The 19,710-nt window shown below is 38.2% G+C and overlaps 1 protein-coding gene across 2 annotated transcripts in view; it reads right to left on the bottom strand.

Annotated features, from left to right (window-relative positions):
• The window catches only part of RINT1 (RAD50 interactor 1), a 24,677-nt gene extending 4,967 nt beyond the window's left edge, over window positions 1-19,710 (bottom strand). The window contains exons 1-11 of one of the 2 annotated variants that reach the window (XM_068972591.1): window positions 19,592-19,710; window positions 19,103-19,148; window positions 13,310-13,494; window positions 11,584-11,825; window positions 9,196-9,369; window positions 8,948-9,097; window positions 8,244-8,400; window positions 6,263-6,373; window positions 5,941-6,166; window positions 5,051-5,192; window positions 3,069-3,264 (exon numbers count right to left, since the gene is read on the bottom strand). In XM_068972591.1, the coding sequence (XP_068828692.1) occupies window positions 3,069-3,264; window positions 5,051-5,192; window positions 5,941-6,166; window positions 6,263-6,373; window positions 8,244-8,400; window positions 8,948-9,097; window positions 9,196-9,369; window positions 11,584-11,825; window positions 13,310-13,494; window positions 19,103-19,148; window positions 19,592-19,633 (1,671 nt within the window). In that variant the 5' untranslated portion in view covers window positions 19,634-19,710. Of the gene's footprint in view, window positions 1-3,068; window positions 3,269-5,050; window positions 5,193-5,940; window positions 6,167-6,262; window positions 6,374-8,243; window positions 8,401-8,947; window positions 9,098-9,195; window positions 9,370-11,583; window positions 11,826-13,309; window positions 13,495-19,102; window positions 19,149-19,591 lie in introns of both variants that reach the window. The other variant, XM_068972592.1, reaches the window with a different exon arrangement.

The following is a 19,710-nucleotide window of genomic DNA, read 5'->3' as shown; positions in this document are numbered from 1 at the left end:
CTAGAAAGAAATCCCACACTCTGCCATCACCTCCCATTGTCCTCCTCACCCCCCACCCCCACCCCTGGGCAACCACTCATCTTCTATCTCTAGATCCGCCTGTTGTGGACATTTCATACAAATGGACTCATATAATCTATGATTCTTTGTAACTAGCTGCTTTCACTTGGTATAATGTTTCAAGGTTCAACCATGTTGTAATATGTATCAGTATTTCATTCCTTTTTGTAGCCAAATGATATTCTATTTATCCATTCATTAGTTGACAGACATTTGGGCTTGTTTCTACTTTTTGTCTTTTATGAATACTATTTCTATGATCATTTGTGTACAAGTTTCTGTGCAGATATATGTTTTCCTTTCTCTTGGACATATACCGAGGAGAACTGCAGGATCATATAGTAATTCTATATTTAACCTTTTGAGGAATTGCCAAACTATTTTCCAAAATATAGTTTTGGAAAGCCACTCTACCACTTTACATTCCTATTGGTTGTGTAGGAGGGTACAAATTTCTCCATGCTGTGCTTATAAATGATACTATATTATCATTATTATGGCCAATCTAGTTTGTATGCAGTGGTTTTGATTTGCATTCCCCTAATGGCTAATCACATCTTTTTGAGACACAGATTGATAGCTGTAGTAAACCTAACACATACATGAGTTAAAAGAATTAAAATATAATTTTTTTACAGTGCTATTTTAGGTAGAATTAATACTCTTCTTTCTGCCTTATAGGAAAATAACACTGTGGATAATTAGTAAAACATTAAAAACCAAAACCCTAAATGTCTATTAGTAGCATGGCTACTAGGAATTGTTCAGAGATGACGTGTGAGAGCCCGCCTTGGCATCTCTGCTGAAGCTGTCAGGGTAGTAGCACTGTCCTTTTGAGATTGTTCATGGGCCGTGGGAGCCTAGAGCCACCTATGGCCACATTTACCAGAGCCTGCCTATGAGTGAAGCCAGAAATGAACACCTAAATGAGCAGCCATGACTAATCCTTCCAGTTACACAAACAAGTTCCTCACCTCACCCAAATCAGGCCAGCATTAATCTGGGTTTCTGCCACCTATGACTGAAAAACTCCTAATTCTGAATGGGCTGGATATGTCGGGCTTGGCACAATCTGGCAATGGTCAGACAGCTGTTAGTAGAGAATCTAATGAATGGAAGCCGAACTCTGTCTACTCTTCCTATTTTCAGGTAATTCAAGGGCTTATATGACTTTCATTTAGAGTATTCACAACCTGAAGGATTATGAATGTGGTTAAATGATATTTGGTGTTAAACAGAATTTGTACCATAATAACATACCAGACACAAAGTTCATTCATGATTTGAAGAGTCAACTCTAAAATTTGATTATTTCTCTGTTGACAGAAGAAACCAGTTAATTCAATATCAGAATATTAATTTTCTAAGGACAGGGATGATGGCCAGTTCATCTCCATTGACCGACTACAGAGTTAATGATGTTCCACAAATATTTCACTGAAGCTAAAAATGTGCCCCTGAATAAGTCTCTTATTAAAGCATTGGCACAAGAAGCAAGAATGACTGTTTTACGAAAAAGCTAAGCAGAAAATGGAGCACTGTGGGGGTTGGTAGGGGTGAGTGAATAAAGCACCTACTAAAATTAGGAACATGATACATAAAAGTACATAATGAATGAATGTATTCTGATTAGGTGACTTTATAAAGACAAATGCATTGATCATTACATTCCACTAATATTCATTTTATGAAATAATTATTTTCCTTGCTCAGCAGAATGATATCATGCACATGTATTTCAGTTAACATTTCTGTAAAAAAGTCTTTAAATAATTACTAAGTCCCAGCCAAAAGACCCAGATTAAAATAAATTATGATTGTGTTTATCAGGTATTTATCTTGTTTACATCTATTATTAGTATATTTGTTTCCTGTTTTTTGGCTGATTATCCTGGATTTAAGATAAAGACTTTCATTTTGTTTTTCTCTCACAGTAAAGGAATACATTTTTTTCTCTATGATGTGCTAGCAGTATAGTATAATATTTTGTTATAAATTCATAATATATTGGGACCACCTCAATGCTCCAGTGGTTGAGATGCCATACTTCCAATGTAGGAGGTGTAGGGTCAATCCCTGGTCAAGGAACTAGGATCCCCACATACCACGCTGCTTTTTTAAAAAGGGATTCTTATCTTTTAGAGATACATATGGAAATATTTACCATGAAATATATCTGAGAACTACTTCAAAATAATTCTGCATAAGTGGTAGAAGAAAGGCTTAATGAAACAAAATTGGTACTAGAAGATGGGTGATAGGCATATGGGAGTTCATTTTACCATTCTATTTACTCTTGAGTATGTTTCAAAAAAACAAAATATTAAACAATATTTTAATGTATTAATATTTAGGTTAAAAATGTTTCTATTTTTATGACTTCATAATTTGTCATGTTTGAAGGCACTCAATAGGGACTTTCCTGGTGGCTCAGACAGTAAAGAATCCACCTATGATGCAGGAGACATGGGTTTGATCCCCAGGTCAGGAACATCCCCTGGAGAAGGGAATGGCAACCCACTCCAGTATTCTTGCCTGAAGAATTCCATGGATAGAGGAGCCTGGCAGGCTGCAGTCCACAGGGTCACAAAGAGTGGGACATGACTGAGTGACTAAAACTTTCACTTTTAAGAGCTATCAAATATTATGTTCCTTAAAGTTCTGAATTTTATTGATTTTGACATCATTATATAAGCTTAGCTTTTTCTGAGACTGCAATTACCATTCAACATATTTCCCAAGTTTAAAATCTATAAGGGAAAGGTTTACTTTATAAACTACAATTTCATGAAAGGATGGCTTTCTTTTCCAATGATTAAAATATCAGGATGATTTAACTATATGAGACTTAGATGAGAAAAATCTGTACTGTAATCATACCTCCTAAGTTTGGCCCAGTTTTGATTCTGTCTAACGTGTGTTATTTCTGCTTGCTACAGATTCAACGTTTCAAAAGGTAAAACTGTTCAAATTACTAGTATATTACTTAATATAAAAGATTAACTTACAACATTGTCAGCCCAGTCTGCTAGCACTGTTGAGATATAGTTCACGGCATTAAGAATTGCACAGTACCGAAAGCCAAGGGAAGCTCTAGTCTCTTCTTTCATCACCTGAGTTAATCGTATCCTAAAATCATCTACTAAGTCCTTCTGTAACTCCAGGAACTGCAACTTTCTGGAAGCTGTGGGAAGATTTTTATACCTGTCTGTGGAGAAAATTAACAAGACATGTGAAGGTTTATGGGCTTCCCAGCTGGCGCTAGTGGTAAAGAACTCGCCTGCCAATACAAGAGATGTAAGAGACATGGGTTCAGTCCCTGGGTTGGGAAGATCCCCTTGAGGATGGCATAGAAACCCACTCCAGCTTGCCTGGAGAATTCCAAGGACAGAGGAGCCTGGCTGGCTACAGTCCATAGGGTCGCAAAGAGTTGGACATGACTGAAGAGACTTAGCACACACAGCATGTAAAAGTTTATGGTACAGGGTTTTCCTATTGGCTAGCTTTGATGCCTTTGTCAAAAATCAACCAACCATTCAAGTATGGATCCATTTCTAAACTCCCTAAGGATGTGTGTTTCACAAGTACTGTCAAAACTCATTGATCTATATACTGATGATCTATGCATTTCACTGTATATAAGTTATGCCTCTAACACAATGTTGTAAATCAACTGTGCTTTATTTTAAAAGTTATGCCTCAATTTTTTTAAAGGCATATGAGAAAATCGTATACAAAAATTATTCCACTTCTTCAACAAATGACAGTTTTTAAAAAAGGAAGGAGGAACTAGGATAGGTTAAAAGAAACACGTAGCTAAAGATTTATAGGTGAAAAGATGCTTAAAATACTTCAGGAAAAAAGTCTATTTTGGGGGGGAAAAATACATAATAGAAAAGCGATAGTTTTAAACCTTAGGAACAGATAACCTGAGGGTTCGTTATGCCGCTTTTATATATATATGAGAAATCTTCCATAATAAAAGATTTTTTAATCAGTTTTGCTAAATATTTTTGTATTTTAGAGTTTTTCATATTTTTCTTAAAGAATACAGCATTATTTACTGACTGGGCTGGAATGACACCTCTTCAGGTTACCACACAGGCCCAAGAAATGGACAAGACACAGAAGGACCATGGCAGTGACGGCTCAGTAGCACCTGGAGAACCAGCAGGTCTGCAGTGCCCTAGGGGCAACATGGACAGGAACAGACCAACCAGGGCTGGGCCGGGGCCACCCTCCAGCCAGAACATTCTTGGAACATAGAAGTTCCCGTTACTATTCCGATCTTTGCCTTCTCCAGGGGATCTTCCCGACCCAGGGACTGAACCCAGGTCTCCTGGATTGCAGGCAGACTTTTTACCATCTGAACCACCAGGGAAGCCCCCATTCTTGTCCTTAAAGTTACTTTATTATTTTACTGTTCTACAAACTCTGATATAACAAGGTGAAGAAAATAATATTTAAAATTTGGGTCAATCACCATTTACTGAAGATACTTGGAAAGTTGAAAGACAAGGGAATTCAGGGAAGAAAATTAAATTATTTGTTTTTATGTAACAACTGAGGAATTTTCCCCTCACGTAAACTAATGTTTAAGGTCTTACTTAAATTACAAAAAATCCAAAAGCTAAAATACTGTGCTAGAGTTTGACCAAAATAGAAACTGAATTTGAAGATACTACAATAACCACTATATGGTATTTTGTCAAACTATTTCAAAAGTACTGAGAAAAGAATCAGTAGTACTTTTATTTAATTTTTATAATTTTAGTGAAGTAGAGTTGATTTACAATGTTGTGTTCAATTTCTGCTATATACCAAAGTGACTCAGTTATACATGTATATATTCTTTTTCATATTCTTTCCCATTATGGTTTATCACCTAATGGACTCCATCCTGCCACCATTCCCCTTCCCCCTTGATAACCATAAGTCTGTTAAAAGTCAGTACTTCTAAAAAAAAAAAGTTATATCTTTAAGACTATACTTGCCAGTTATAACCAAGAGTAGTGTCATAAACGTTTCTGCACAGTCTGGGACTTTCATCTCATCCACATCAGTGATGTCCTTATATTGGGATATCCAGGCAGCTTCTGATGAGAGCATTGAGTCCATTTTTTGAAGAGCAACTGGCACACAAGAAAGATCATGTCAAACAAGTAGTTACAGATTGTAATTCCTAATCTTTCAACTCATAATTTCTTAGGAATTATTATTTTTCTATAAAAAAATAAATTTACACCCTCCTACTAGTTGCACTATATGTAACATGCTCTGTTTTAAGGTTAAGTAAGATCTTTTACCTCTGCCCACACCTACCCAGAATCTTCAAAATATCTTCAAAAAAATCTTCACTGACTAGAAAAGCCACATCCAGAATGATTCCATAAGAGCAGAAATACTATATGTAAAATCCATAAATCAGTTAACTCTACTGGGTTAAACTTTTAAAAAAATAGTTGTATTTATTTGGCTGTGCCAGGTCTTAGTTGTTGCACTCAGTATCTTTTTAGCTGCAGCATGCAGCATCTTTAGCTGCAGCAGGGAAACTCTGAGTTGCAGCATGTGGGATCTGGTTCCCTGAGGAACAAACCTAGTCCCCCTGTAATGGGAGCGCAAGTCTTAGCCACTGGAGCACCAGAGAAGTCCCTGGCTTGAATATTCTATCCTAGAAATACATAGAGTACAATTCTGGGAAAAACTGAAGCTTGATGGGAAGAAAAGAAGATAATCTCTGAAGGCAACTTGATAAACCTCAACCGAGAAAAATTTAGATGACACTAGTTTCTACCCAGAAATGGAGAAGAATAACACCTAAAATTTTGTATTCACAATAAGAGATACCTCTCCCCAGCCTACGGCCATATGAGCACTTACATTTTCTCTCCACAGTCAACCATCTCTGAAAACAGGTCTCCTCTGATAGAATATGCATACAATTAGCAAAAGTGCTAGGATAGCCATGAACACTGTGTAGTTCTCTTTCAAACAAAAGCACCTCGTCCACCAAATGACAGAAGAGACTGTCGTCATAGAGCAGACAAGGAATATCAGCAGCTAACTTCTCAAGAATCAGCATCATAAGGCCCCGAGAAAATTCAAGCTAAAAAAACATAGAAGCATAAGGAAATGAAAATGACAGCTTATTCATGGACACCTGCAACTCTGAAACTGAAATGCTTTGGACTGAATCTCTTACCCTTGCGTTTACCAAAGAGCCCACTTTGTCCAATATTGGCTGAATCTTCTCATCCAGAAACTGAGTGTGGTTCCTGATCCACAGAAGAACCTGAGCCAAGTACCATTCAGGCTAAGGAAGAAGATGAACAGTTTGAATTCTTAACTCATTCCAACTAGAAAGTTACAGTTAGTTAAATGTTTGTATACATAAGAGCACAGTTTTGACTCTGAACTTTACATCCACAGAAGGCTTAATAATCAAATGTTTCCCAATGTACTCCCAATAAATTTCAATAATGTGGTTTAAGTCAACTAATGAATTTAAATTACCATAAATATTTAAAACCTAGCACTTTAGAAATATGTAAAAGATAAGTATCACAAATAATGATGGCCTTTATGTAATTTTTTTGGAAATAACTTTCCAAAATAATTTTTAAACATGACTTTCTTCTGTTTTTTCTTTTTTTCAAAAGCTAAATTAAGAAAAATTTGGCTGGTCTGCATTACAAAAAATATAAAGACTTAAAGCAGCTGTAATTATAGAAAAGTAATGTAACTGTGCAGTTTTTTAAATTGTCACTAGAGGTGATTCTATAAACCTATGTTTTGTTGGACAGGAACTCTAAAACATTTTCTGAAAGGTAAAACCCTGCTGTGTGCTAGATGCTGGGAATACAGAAATGAAAAAGGGGCAGTTAATCTTGGGGCCTGCATAGTTCAGGCTTCCTGTCAGAGTACTAGACCACTGGAACTACAATTTAAAAAGCAACCAACAGAACTAACTATTTTCTTACCTCAAATCATTACTGCCTCTCTACAGGTTAGACTTCTTTTGTGTCACTTACCACTTACTAATTGGTTCTACTCTTCTTTCCATCAACACCCCATCCAATAGAGGGAGACCCAAGAAGTACAAAAGAACAAGCTGAATTTGAGAACCAGAAATTCATTGTTATCCCACTCTTCCCTACACAGACATAACTGCCTATCCCTTGATTCCTTTACAATTCTATAAAGCCTGTAAACTCATTTATATGTGACGTACAATGCCTGCCAAGTAATCAGGCATTTTAAATCATCTAATTCAAAACACTTTCCGTAGGACTCCTCTGCTACTTGCACCGCATCTCATGTAGGAAGACTTCAAGGATAAACAGTATCCACCCCCTAGCAACTCCCAAGGTTATAATTCTCAACACATTCAATCAAACTTCACTGAAAACAGTTGTCTGTGATTTTCAGAGCAGATTAAAGAAAAAGTCTCAACAGGATGTCCAATACACTTGGGTGTGGTCCCTCAACTAAAATGCTGGTGATAATTTCCTCAAAGTCATTCCTGTTACTTATCCCCATACTCTCTCTTGTATAGCTACAAATCATTTTATATTTTTTTAATTCTTATTTATTTTTATTTTTTGGCCATGCTGCATGGCACATGGGATCTTTGTTCCCTGACCCAAGATCAAACCCACGCCCCCTATGGTGGAAGCACAGAGTCCTAACTGTGGACCACCAGGGAAGTCCCACTACAAATCACTGAGCACATCAGCACTTCCATTCAAAAGCTAATGCTCTACTCCCTTTTGACTCTCACTTCTCTTTCTGATGTATTCATAAACCTGAAGGAGCAGTTTGCACAGTGGAACACATGGGGATCCAGTTGTAAAAAAGTGCCACAGCAAACGCTACAGCACACCCCAGAAGAAACCTGAGGAAGTGGTCAGATGGTGTGTTAATGAGTGCACTGATTCTTAATGACATATCAACACAAGTCCCAAGTTATATCTGTAAAGGGCAGTGACAAAACTGGAATTTAGCTCTTTAGAGAAAAAACAGGAATGTGGATAGAATCAGAATTTAACTTAAGCCAGCAAAAGTAGGGACATCCTTAGTATTTGCTATTAATTAAAACCGGGGCAAGAAGCGGCAAAGCACACCTTGCTTATAACTAGTATTTGCTATTAATTAAAACCGGGGCAAGAAGCGGCAAAGCACACCTTGCTTATAACGTTAGTCTGCCGGTTCCCTCTGAAGTGATACCTGAACCTCTTTTGAAGGGGAGTCAGCATAATCTGGATGGGCAGGATGACAGAAGGGGACGCGGGAAGAGAGTATTTTTCTGGAAGCTGTTTTGGCTCAGTAAATAATTCATCTCTGACATAGTAAAGTCAAGGAAAAAGAAAAGCATATATGTATAGATATGTATACACACAGAACATTTATCTAGCAGATATATATGATACTGAGAAATTATAACAGATAATATGTCATCTCACTTTGAATTACATATGACTTAAGCAAAAAGTCCATGAGAAACGTTATTAGAATTAATCTTTCCTAAGATAAAGGATAATAAGTAAGGAAACACATTCAAATAATCATTTTATTAAATTAACACTAAGTTACTAAGGCTTCCTTCCAATTTTGCCCAGTTTTTTGATTGTCCCAAGAGACCTACATGTGGTGCAAACTTGGGTCAATCATGTAGTCCAGAACTCCTCACAGCCCTCCCACCCACACGCAGTGTATTTGGAAGGAGAACAGCACCACTCCCGCCCACTCCATAACCATACACAGGTAAGTCCAAGCCTGGCACTCCTCCCATTATGCTTCTTGGCCACTTTCAGAAAGCTTTCCTTTCTGGTCCAAATCCACTCTAGAAAAAAGAGATTTTAGTAAGTTTTAACCCCTCAAAAGATACGAGGTTTGCAGTTTCAGAAGCTGACAGAACAGTGTCTCCAGGTTACTGTATATCTCAGGGGCACTGGCTGGTCGACTGATGCCAACAGTTTGAGACTGAGGGGGTGTGATGAATGGCCAGTGAAGCTGTGCTAAAATTTCCTCAAAATCACTGTAACAGAAAAGTGAGAGAAGTATTGCTATCAAACACAATGAACATCAAATAGCCATCTGAAAGCAATTACCATGAAATATGGACAAATTCCTTGCCTTGTAAGCTTGTCCTTGAGAATTTTATGCCAGAATTTAACTGTGGCTCTCATGAAACCAAGAAGATGAGTACAGGAAGATTCCTGAAGCTTGATGTCAAGTTCTGCCATGGACACCAGAGTAGAGGCTGCCTCTGGGACATTATTGGTCATCAGATATTGCTGAATGTTGTCACTGAAAGACAAGGAAGAGCAGAGTTGAAAGACACTTTGTTCAGAGTAATTCCAAATGTGGAAAACTGCTTCTTCCTCCTGCTTTACATAAAGCTACAACCAAAAGAAGAAGGAAGCACTAACAAAGTGTTTTGTTTTGTTTTTTAACTTGACACCCCAGTCTTTAGGAGCCTGGAATCCTCAGCATCCTCCTAAGAGCAGTGGGGTGTGTTCAGGACATCTCCCTCCACCTTTGCCTGCCCAGCTCTCCCAATAGGACAGACTTTTCCTCTGTCACATTCCATCAGGCACCCCTCATTTCTAAGAAATCTGTCTTTTACAGAATCTTAATCCAAGGGGAGAATGGGGGTGGCATCTGGTAAGTCAATAATGCTAGTCTTCAATCTGTATCTACTTTGCCCAGCTGAACCTGACTATAGGGAACTTAGGGAGGTGGCACCTCAGAATCAAGTCCTTTCAAGTTACTGCCAAGCTGCACATAAAATTTAAGGCAAGCTCTATAGCAAGGGTAGCAAAGTCAAATGCCTAGAAAAGCCCGACAGGCAAAGTAAATTAAGAAAAGCAAAGGTGAGCCAAGTAAAAAGCACACACCCCACCCTAAGGCTCTAGCCTAGGGTTGTCACACTGGAATGTAGATCTAATGTGGCCAAATCTTAAACATTCTCAGGAGAAATCAAGATTTCCATGCAAAATCAAACTACTAATCAAATTCTTTAAAACAAGCCAAATACAACATGTCTTCAGGACTAATTCAGCATATGACTACCATTTTACACACTGGCTCAAAGAACATTTGAAAATGAAATGCTTCTTTTGATAAAAACCACATTCCATATCTTAAGCCAGAATAAGGAACAAAAGTTAACCTTTTCAATAATTAATCTCTGTTCAGAGGTCATCAGGAAATTGGAAGTAAGTGCTCTCTCTCTAGGCGGCCTGTGTGCATTCTACCAAGGCTGGCTGAAGAGCTGGAAGCTGACTATGAGCTGGGTTCCTGCAGAGCATCAGTTCTGCTCCTGGGCGGTCACAGTGCCCTCTGGAACAGGCATGTGCCACCGTCAGCCTGCCCAGCTCCACTGGGTGCTAGTCCTTCCTCCACACCTTTGTTTTCCACTGGCTCTGCTTTATTTTTGACAGCACTTTGGCCTTCCCCTACTCTCATTCTCTCATTTTTCTTTCTTCCCCTTTTCTAATCATTAAGTTTCCTAACAGATTTTGTCTTTCACAGCTATTTTCATAATTGAAATTATGAAACCAAAACATCTGCCAGTGTAAGCAGAAATGTTAATTCAGCTTGTTTGAAAGGCAATACCAGACATAATCAATCAATGATATGTATTCAATTCAAAAAGAAGTACAATAGACCCTTGAACAATATGGGTTTGAACTATAGGAGTCTGCTTATAGAAATAGAAGTCTGGGCTTCCCTTGTGGCTCAGCTGGTAAAGAATCCACCTGCAATGAGGGAAACCTGGGTTTGATCCCTGGGTTGGGAAGATCCCCTGGAGAAGGGAAAGGCTACCCACTCCCATTTAACCTAGAGAATTCCACGGACTGTATAGTTCATGGGGTCGCAAAGAGTCGGACACGACTGAGCAACTTTCACTTTCTTTCACTTTCAGTCTGCTTATAAGATGTATGCAGACTTGCCATTGGCGGAGCTCTGGTGCTCCTAACCTCTGCTTTGTTCAAGGGTCTACCTTCTTTTTTTTTTCCCTCCCTATTCAAAAGTAGGAGGGCTTGTTATTCGTCTAATAATATACTATGTAGCTCTTCTTAGGTGATATCCACTAAAAAAATATCCACTAAATATCCACTTAGGTGATATACACTAAAAAAAAAAAAAACTGAATCATAGATAAAGCAATCCATTTCATTAAGTGACCATCTCTAAAAGGTTAAAAGAGGAATATCACTACTCTGATGAGCTGTTTTATTAATATGGCACTATAATTTTCATCGTGTGTGCACAATACAACTATGGGACTTGAATTTTTTACTTGGATTCCTTTCTTTTAAATGCAAATTAAGCCCCCGGAAAAGTTTATGTTCATTCACAATAAAGGGATCATTATCATAATGCTATTTTCATAACTGGTAAAATCACATTATTATAATCTTTAATTAACTCAATTATTTAATGACATCCACATACTCTCTAAGACAGAGTCTCAAAGGAAAATAATAATTATGAGAATAAAGAGGCTTATTTTACCTTAGTTCTTCAATTTGTGAAATCCATTTAAGGTAAGCAAGATGCCGTTCAATCTCTTCAATTTGGTTAATCATGGCTCCAAGATCTTCCATCCAGGGCTGTGCGGTCAGCAAATGGCTGTTAATGGAACTGAAGAGATGGGTTTCTTGCTCCAGAAATTGATTAAGAAATTGCTTTGATTCTTCTGCCTTTTTTAAGGCACTGTGAATTCTTTTAGGGATTTCTGATGAAACTGTAAGTACCTGACCATACCAAAAATAAAAACAATAAAAAACATCAACAATCAGGTAAGATTCTCAAAACCTTCTTTATTAGTTACCTTCAAAATGCAAGTACGTTCTAAACAAATAAAAATTGTCATTTAAAAGCTTCAGGTTGGATTTCTGCATCCTATACTACCCAGGCCTCAACATAAAATGCTAATGTGGAGGTGTGTAGGGAGGGCCCTGGTAAACAGTATATATCTTTGGGTCTACTATCACAAAGCACTTTCAGAGTGTTCAGTGAGAGAACATTTACCTGCTTTACCCACTAAAGATTTTCCTTCAAAAACAAATGAGACTGTGATTATAAATGTCTGGGTTTCTGTATTTTGCAAAAGTTCGCCAAGTGATTCTGATTTAAGCCCAGGTTAAGAACGAACCATTGACATGCTTGGTAAGATGATATCCAGGTAATGCCTTTAGAAATGGTATTTTTTAAATGGATTTTTCTTATAGTAGATAGAAACACATACAAATATCAGGCATCAGTACAATATGATAAGAATATATTAGAGGAATTCCAATTTAATCAACACTAATGAAACACTTATTTTACACCAGGCACTGTGCTAGGGACTGATAGATAAATTAGACACAGCATCTGCCCTTAATCTCAGTTGTTAAGAAAGAAAGATACAGGCACATCTTCAATAGTGGGATTAGTGCAATAAAAGAGATGCCAGGTGTAATGGTGTACTAAGGTGGTGTTTTCCAGACTTGAATGTGCATAGGAATCACCTAGAGATATAGTTAGAGTGCAAATTCAGACTCAACAGGTCTGAAGTAGGGACTGAAATTCTGCACGTCTTACGGGGTTCCAGCAATTGTATTTGCATGGCTCATGCACAGACCTTTGCAGACTTGGCGGAAATTTTTAGCGAAGTTTGGAATGCAAGGGCATTTCAGGCAAAAGAAACCGGTCAGTCATGATCAGAGAATAGCAAAATGGGGAGGAGGGCACAGAATCTAGTTCAAAGAAATGCAGAGAGATGAGCCGAAATAGGTAGGGGGCATCTTGGGCATTACAAGAATGCCTGGCTTTTTCCAATAAGCAATGGGATGCCATGACGAGTTCTTAATAAAGGAATAATTCAGTGGGATTTATGATTTAATATAACCATGTTTATTTTCATATTATTTATGATAAAAACTGGGAATAGCAAAGAGATCAACCAATAAGGGCTTGATTAAATAAATTATGTACAGCCACATTTGAATACCATAAAACCATTAGAAGAGATCTATATGTATTTATATATTAGTTGTATTTACATTACATTATAATGTGTATTGGAGAAGGAAATGGCAACCCACTCCAGGATTCTTGCCTGGGAAATTCCATGGGCAGAGGAGCCTGGCAGACTATATACAGTCCTTGGGGTCACAAAGATTCAGACACAACTGAGCACACAGCACATAATGAGTATACTCCTGATGTCGTTTCAATGAGTTTTAATACTTGCCTGTTCTTCTAACTGCATTTTACTTTCTGTCATCTGCTCTATGAGTTTATCAAGTTTCTTTAAAGATTTAAGGTCATTTCCGACTTCCTTTTCTATAAATGCCGACACACAGGAAGGAAGATCACTATTATCTGTACCTTCACAGACTTGTTCATTTTCAACAAGAGCTGCAATATTTATGTCACCTAAAATGAAAAGAATAACAATTACTCAACACCACTAACTACTATAGAGTTAAAGGAAAGGCAAATGATATATAAGGCAACATGTCTACTTTCAAAAGTTACTAAACACTATATATGGCATTTTGTTTATATACACTATTTGTATGTATATATATATATGTTCACAAAAATACCCAAATGAATAGTGTGTATAAATATGAATATATGTATATATATACACACTATATCTTATATATTTATATATACAATCAGCCCTCCATGTCCATGGATTCAACCAACTGCATATAAAAAAATAGTCAAAAAAAAATCCAGGAAGTTCCAAAAATCAACATAAATTTGCCATGCTCCAATAATTATTTACATAGCATTGACACTGTATTAATATATACATTATTATCATTAGCATTAGGTATTATAAGTAACCTAGAGATAATTTAAGCATACAGAGGATATGTGTAGGCTATATGCAAATACTGTGCCATTTTATATAAAAGACTAGAAAATCCAGGAATTTTAATATATGCAAGGGTTCTGAAAGCAATGCCCCATGGATACCAAGTGATGACTCCATATGCATATATATATATATGTTGTTATTTAGTCACTAAGTCATGTCCAACTCTTTGTGACCCTATGGACTGCACCACATCAGGCTTCCCTGTCCCCCACTATCTCCTAGAGTCTGCTCAAATTCATATCCATTGGGTTGGTGATGCCATCCAACCGTCTTATCCTATGTTGCCCTCTTCTCCTGCCTTCAATCTTTCCCAGCATCAGAATCTTTTCCAATAAATTGGTTCTTCGCATCAGGTGGTCAAAGTATTGGGGCTTCAGCTAATTCAGGTTTGATCTCCTCGCATTCCAAGCGACTCGCAAAGAGTCTTCTTCAGCATCACAAATATGATATATGAGTATATATATGTATATAAATATACTCATAGACAAATACCCAGATGAACATCTATAAAGCAATTTATTGATCAAGGATACTACAAAATGCTTAAGAGATGAGGCAATTCAGAGTGAAGGAAAAATTACTAAATTCTGTCCTAGTAACCAGAGGTTTCAATAGATGTTGGCATGACAATGCAGTTACAAACACATTAAACGTTTCCAGACAACTGTATCTTCAGAATCTATTTTGTTACTGGAGAGGAAAGGTCAAATCTGATAGCTTCTATTAAATTTGTAATATATTTTCAAAATTTGTAAAGAACCAATGGTATACTCTAGAATAACATTAAAGGAGGACTCTGGTTTTAAAATGTTTAAAAAAAAATGGTATTGAAAGATCTCAAGTATATGAAAAAAATTTGAAAGGGAGACCAGTGAATAAAAACTCCTCCTTTATGTAAAAGAGTTTTAAGTTTCAAATGCAGTTGAACAAAACTGACCATTTCAGACACAGGGAAAAAAGGAAATATGAGAGAAAACACAAATTACCAGGAAAAACTCAAAATGGCTAGCACAACCACTAAATTGTACGATCTGAAGTGAGATTGTTTCCATGGCAAAAAGTCAATGATGTCCTGTATTTCACAAGTCAGTTTTTCACTCTGCAAGACTCTATACCTTCTTCTACTATTCAGAATATTTAAGGCATAATTAAGCAAGTTACCTTCAATTCTTTGTACAATGAAGATTCAAGTATTTCAGTTTTAAAATTCTAATTTTTAAACAAAACACTGAAGAAAACAAATTTCTAGTTAAACAATTCACTTCAAAGGCAATTATTTTCCTAAATTTGTGGACCAACAACACTGCTCCTCTTTTCCAGATGATCTTTAGCTATACCTTTGTGATGGTCTACACCAGGATGGCTTTCTGAACGTGCCCTGAACCTGACAAACTCAAAGGCCCAGAGCAGCTTCTTGGCAAAGAAGGTAGGAGCGTCACCATCCACAGCTGATTACCATACCCTTCTCCTCCTCCCACCCCCGTGTGCTAAGATGAACTGTTTACCTTTGAAGTGTGTTTCCATGTGTAAGCGTCTCCTTTGGTTCCTTGCAGTTTCCCTCTTCCTGCAGAAGCTTAGGAAACCCAAAGTTTGGGTCAGACTTTATACTGGTAATTTTTCCAGTTTTTCCTGGTAATTTGTGTTTTCTCTCATATTTCCTTTTTTCCCTGTGTCTGAAATGGTCAATTTTGTACGACTGCATTTGAAACTTAAAACTCTTTTACATAAGGAGGAGTTTTTATCCACTGGTCTGTCATGTCACTGTGCAGCCATTAACTTCCCTGATACTAAACACGCTCAACTCTACTGAGTCCACAACGTGAATTATTTCATTTACAGGATTTAATCTCTCTAGATATAAGTTGTTCCTAGAAATTTAAAAAGCAAAACCCAAGATAATGTAAAAATTTAGAGGAATAGCCATTGAACTCCAAATGAAAATAAACACTATAAAAGAAGGCCCCAGAGAAAGAGAGAATGGACTTCATGGAAACCAAACATTAGAATAAACCTGAACATACCATGCATTTCTCTACTCCAGATTTGCCTAAAAGATTTGGTCTTCTCTAAACAAACCATTTATGGTTTGTTAAAAGCTTGATTGTATTAGCGCATATTTCATTACAAAGACTACGGCAATTTCTTAAAAAGCAAAACCATAAAACAAACAAGGTATGCACATAAGAGATAAACCTGGGGGAACAATACAGAGCCTCCTGGGGAGCACTCCAGGTTGGACTTCACCTCTGTTCTTCCTTGGAGTTAACCTTGTAGAACTGGGTTCTTTACCACAAATAAAGCGTTTTTCTTTTTTTAAGTATATAGTTGCTGTACAGAAAGTTACAGGTGTACAGTATAGTGATTCACAAATTTTAAAGGCTACATTCCATTTATAGTTATAATATATTGGTTATATTCCCCATGTTGTGCAAAATATCCTCATAGCTTTTAAAAAAACTTATTGGCGTATAGTTGATCTACAATGTTGTATTAGTTTCTGCTGTACAGCAAGTGAATCAGTTATATACCCATTCTTTAGATTATTTTCCCATATAGGTTATTACTGAATATTGAGTAGAGTTCCCTGCTATACAGTAGGTCCTTTATTAGTTATGTTTTTTTAAAATTTATTTATTTATTCATCTTGGCTGCCTCAGGGGTTAGTTGTGGCACATGAGCTTAGTTGCTCTGCAGCATGTGGGATCTTAGTTCCCAGACCAGGGATTGAACATGCATCCCTTGCATTGCAAGGCAGATTCTCAACCACTGGACCACCAGGGAAGTCCCAGTTATCTGTTTTATATATAGTACTGTGTATGTGTCAATCCAAGTCTCCCTCTTCTCCCTCCCACCACCAACCCCGGGTAACCGTAAGTCTGTTTCTTACATATGTGACTCTACTTCTGTTTTGTAAATAAATTTATTTGTACCATTTTTTCAGATTCCACATGTAAGTGATATAGGATATTTGTCTTTTCCTGTCTGACTTATTTCACTCAGTGCTTATTTTATACGTAATAGTTTGTGCCTCTAGATACCCTACCCCTATATTGCCTGTCCACACTTACCTCTCCTCATGGGTAACCACTAGTTTGTTCTCTGTATCTGTGAGTCTGCTTCTCAAAAATAAAGTTTTAAAGAAACAGCAATGAAGGGCAAGAGGTTATAACAGCCTCATTAGAAAACAACAGCCACTTCTGACAAACGAAAGAATATCTAAATAAAGATATGCTTAAGTGTAAAATGTAACTATCAGCAATTAATATATACCAGTGTTTAACGCTGTGTATATTCCCCTCCCCAGCCCATAAAATTTTTTTTCTCCTTTGTTCTATTCAATTTATAAGAATTAAATGCTTTTTCCCATGCTATGAGAACCAGTAGCCCACTGGTAGGTGGCAGCAAAACTAATAAAAGTCTATGCCTCAACTTCCCAACTATGAATTCTAACATTTGCCCTGCCTACATTTAAAAGGTTGTAAGTGGGACTAAAATCCATGTTTTCTGACTCTTAACACAATATTCTTACCTTCTTCTCCTTCAGGTATGATCAGAATTGGCTGGACTGCATCAAACTTTATTACTACAGGAATCCATATACTATTATGTACAGGAGTCTCAATGCCATGTCTTTTCATTTACCTTACATAAAACATGTAAGTTTGTGTGATGTATCTGCAGACAGAGGCAGGGCTATGGGCGGAGGGAGTGTTTTGTGAACTCTAAGCTTGCTGTAGCTTACAGAGTAAATTCTACCTTCACTTTTTACAAAAAAACTATACTCTTTTGATTTAACCATTTAAATGCACCATAGTACATTCTTATTCAAATAACATCCTTTAAAATAACCCACTGGTAATTTGTGGGGGTGGGGAGGGAGGTGTTAATGTCTCTCCTCTATTTTTTGTAAAGCACACTTTTAATTGCAGAGAAATTGACCAAGCCACCAAAGGAGAGACAAAGATAAAATCTACAGCTCAGTGGCATCAACTTCCCAAGCATATGAATGGGGGAAAGGTGGAAAGGGAAGGGTTTAACTGAATGGTATGAGATACTCTCAAATCCTTTGCCTTTAGGTAAAAGGAGCTGAGATGTGGCAGCTGTGACTGCCAAGTACTATGAAGTGCTCATAGCTTGCTTTCTGAGACAGACTGTAGCAACAGGCAATGTTAAGGGTAAGTCTAAGTCCTAAAGCCAATATAGTAACATGGGCACCCTGTCTGTTACCACTACTCATTCCCAGACAATTTGCCATGGTCAGAAGAACCAAAAACTCTTTGATGGAACAGCTGTTCCATGCTTCCCCCTTCCTCTACCCATAAATTTCACTTCAAAAGCCCTTGATGATTCCCCAAAAGCTTGCCACATTTAGCTCATTAAAGTAAAATGCCAAATGTTCACAACCCTGGCATGTGCCCCTGCAGGTAGTAAACATTGACCTTTTCCCTTTCCTTGTCCAGTTCAAGATCCAGGAACCAGGTGATCTGTTGTGCTCTTCCCAGATCAATGTTAACTGCAAATTCACTGAAGGTAAAGTACAACTAAACAATTATTATTTGACTCCTTTAAATGCAACTAGGATGATGGTCATCTCTCCTAGATCATTAGCCCCTCCAAATTCCTAATGCTTAACAAGTTGATGCTTCATTAAAATAACAGGCAGGCCCCAATTATTCTGAACCCACTGGAAGGGCAGCACTGGAGTGAAACCACACCAGTCCTTGCACTAGGTAGCGATCAGGAAGTGCTAGTCTCCAAATCACCCCACATTTTACAATCTTGAAAGTCAAAAATATGTGCATGATGATTAGTATTTATTACTATGCAAGACCGAAGAAAAATGGAGAGGAAGGCGGCAGAGGATGTGATGGTTAGATAGCATCACCGACTCAATGGACATGAATCTGAGCAAACTCAGGGAGACAGTGAAGGATGGAGGATCCTGGCGTGCTGCAGTCCATGGGGTCTCAAAGAGTCGGACACAACTGAACGACTCAACAACTATGCAAGCAGGTTGTACAAAAGGGAAAAAAACGATACTTTATCTAAAAGATTAACAGGCTAGTAAGATCCTTCTGGATGCAGACCCGAGAACCGAATTTTGGAGCGATGGCTGGGTGCAAAGTGCTAAGGTGTTTGGAATCTGCTTACTTTTCTCCTTGAGGTCCTTCTTTTGGTCACCATTTTCAGAGCAGCACTAGAAGGAGAACAGGTAAGACAAACACATCAAGACTGACGTGACAGGGGGACTCACACAGGGCTCTCAGGGGGCATCCAGTGGAGGACAACTTCTCAACTTCCTGGGAGGCCAGAGTCTGGAGGTTCCCAAAGGGCCACGTCCCTGGGGCCACCACTGTCACATCCCCAGAGAGCTGGGGTTACCTTGCCTGGCCTCCAGGGGCACCTCTCCAGAACGATCTAGGTCATATCACCAGGGATCGCCAGAGCTACCGCATTGGGGCCACCTCCCCCGGGAGGTCTGCCACCTTACCAGAGCAGCAAGGGCCATCTCCCCGGGGTCACGGCAACCGCGTCCCCAGGCCGCCAACTCCACCTCACTGAGACACTCTCCCCTGGAGGTCTGTGCCACCTCACTGGGCCACCAGTGTCCCCCTCCCCGGGTCACCAGGGCCACCTCACCGGAGTGACGGGTGCCTCGCCGCTCTCGCCGGCCAGGAGCATCCTGCTTCCGCGCGAGTCGTCTGCTCCTTGCGCAGCCAGCGTGGCCAATGGACTCTGGCTCCCGCCACCGATCAGAG

This window comes from Capricornis sumatraensis, chromosome 5 (assembly GCF_032405125.1).
Source record: "Capricornis sumatraensis isolate serow.1 chromosome 5, serow.2, whole genome shotgun sequence".
Lineage (NCBI taxonomy): Eukaryota > Metazoa > Chordata > Mammalia > Artiodactyla > Bovidae > Capricornis > Capricornis sumatraensis.
The sequence above is the reverse complement of the archived record's forward strand: the minus strand, read 5'-3'. Positions and strand labels throughout refer to the sequence as shown.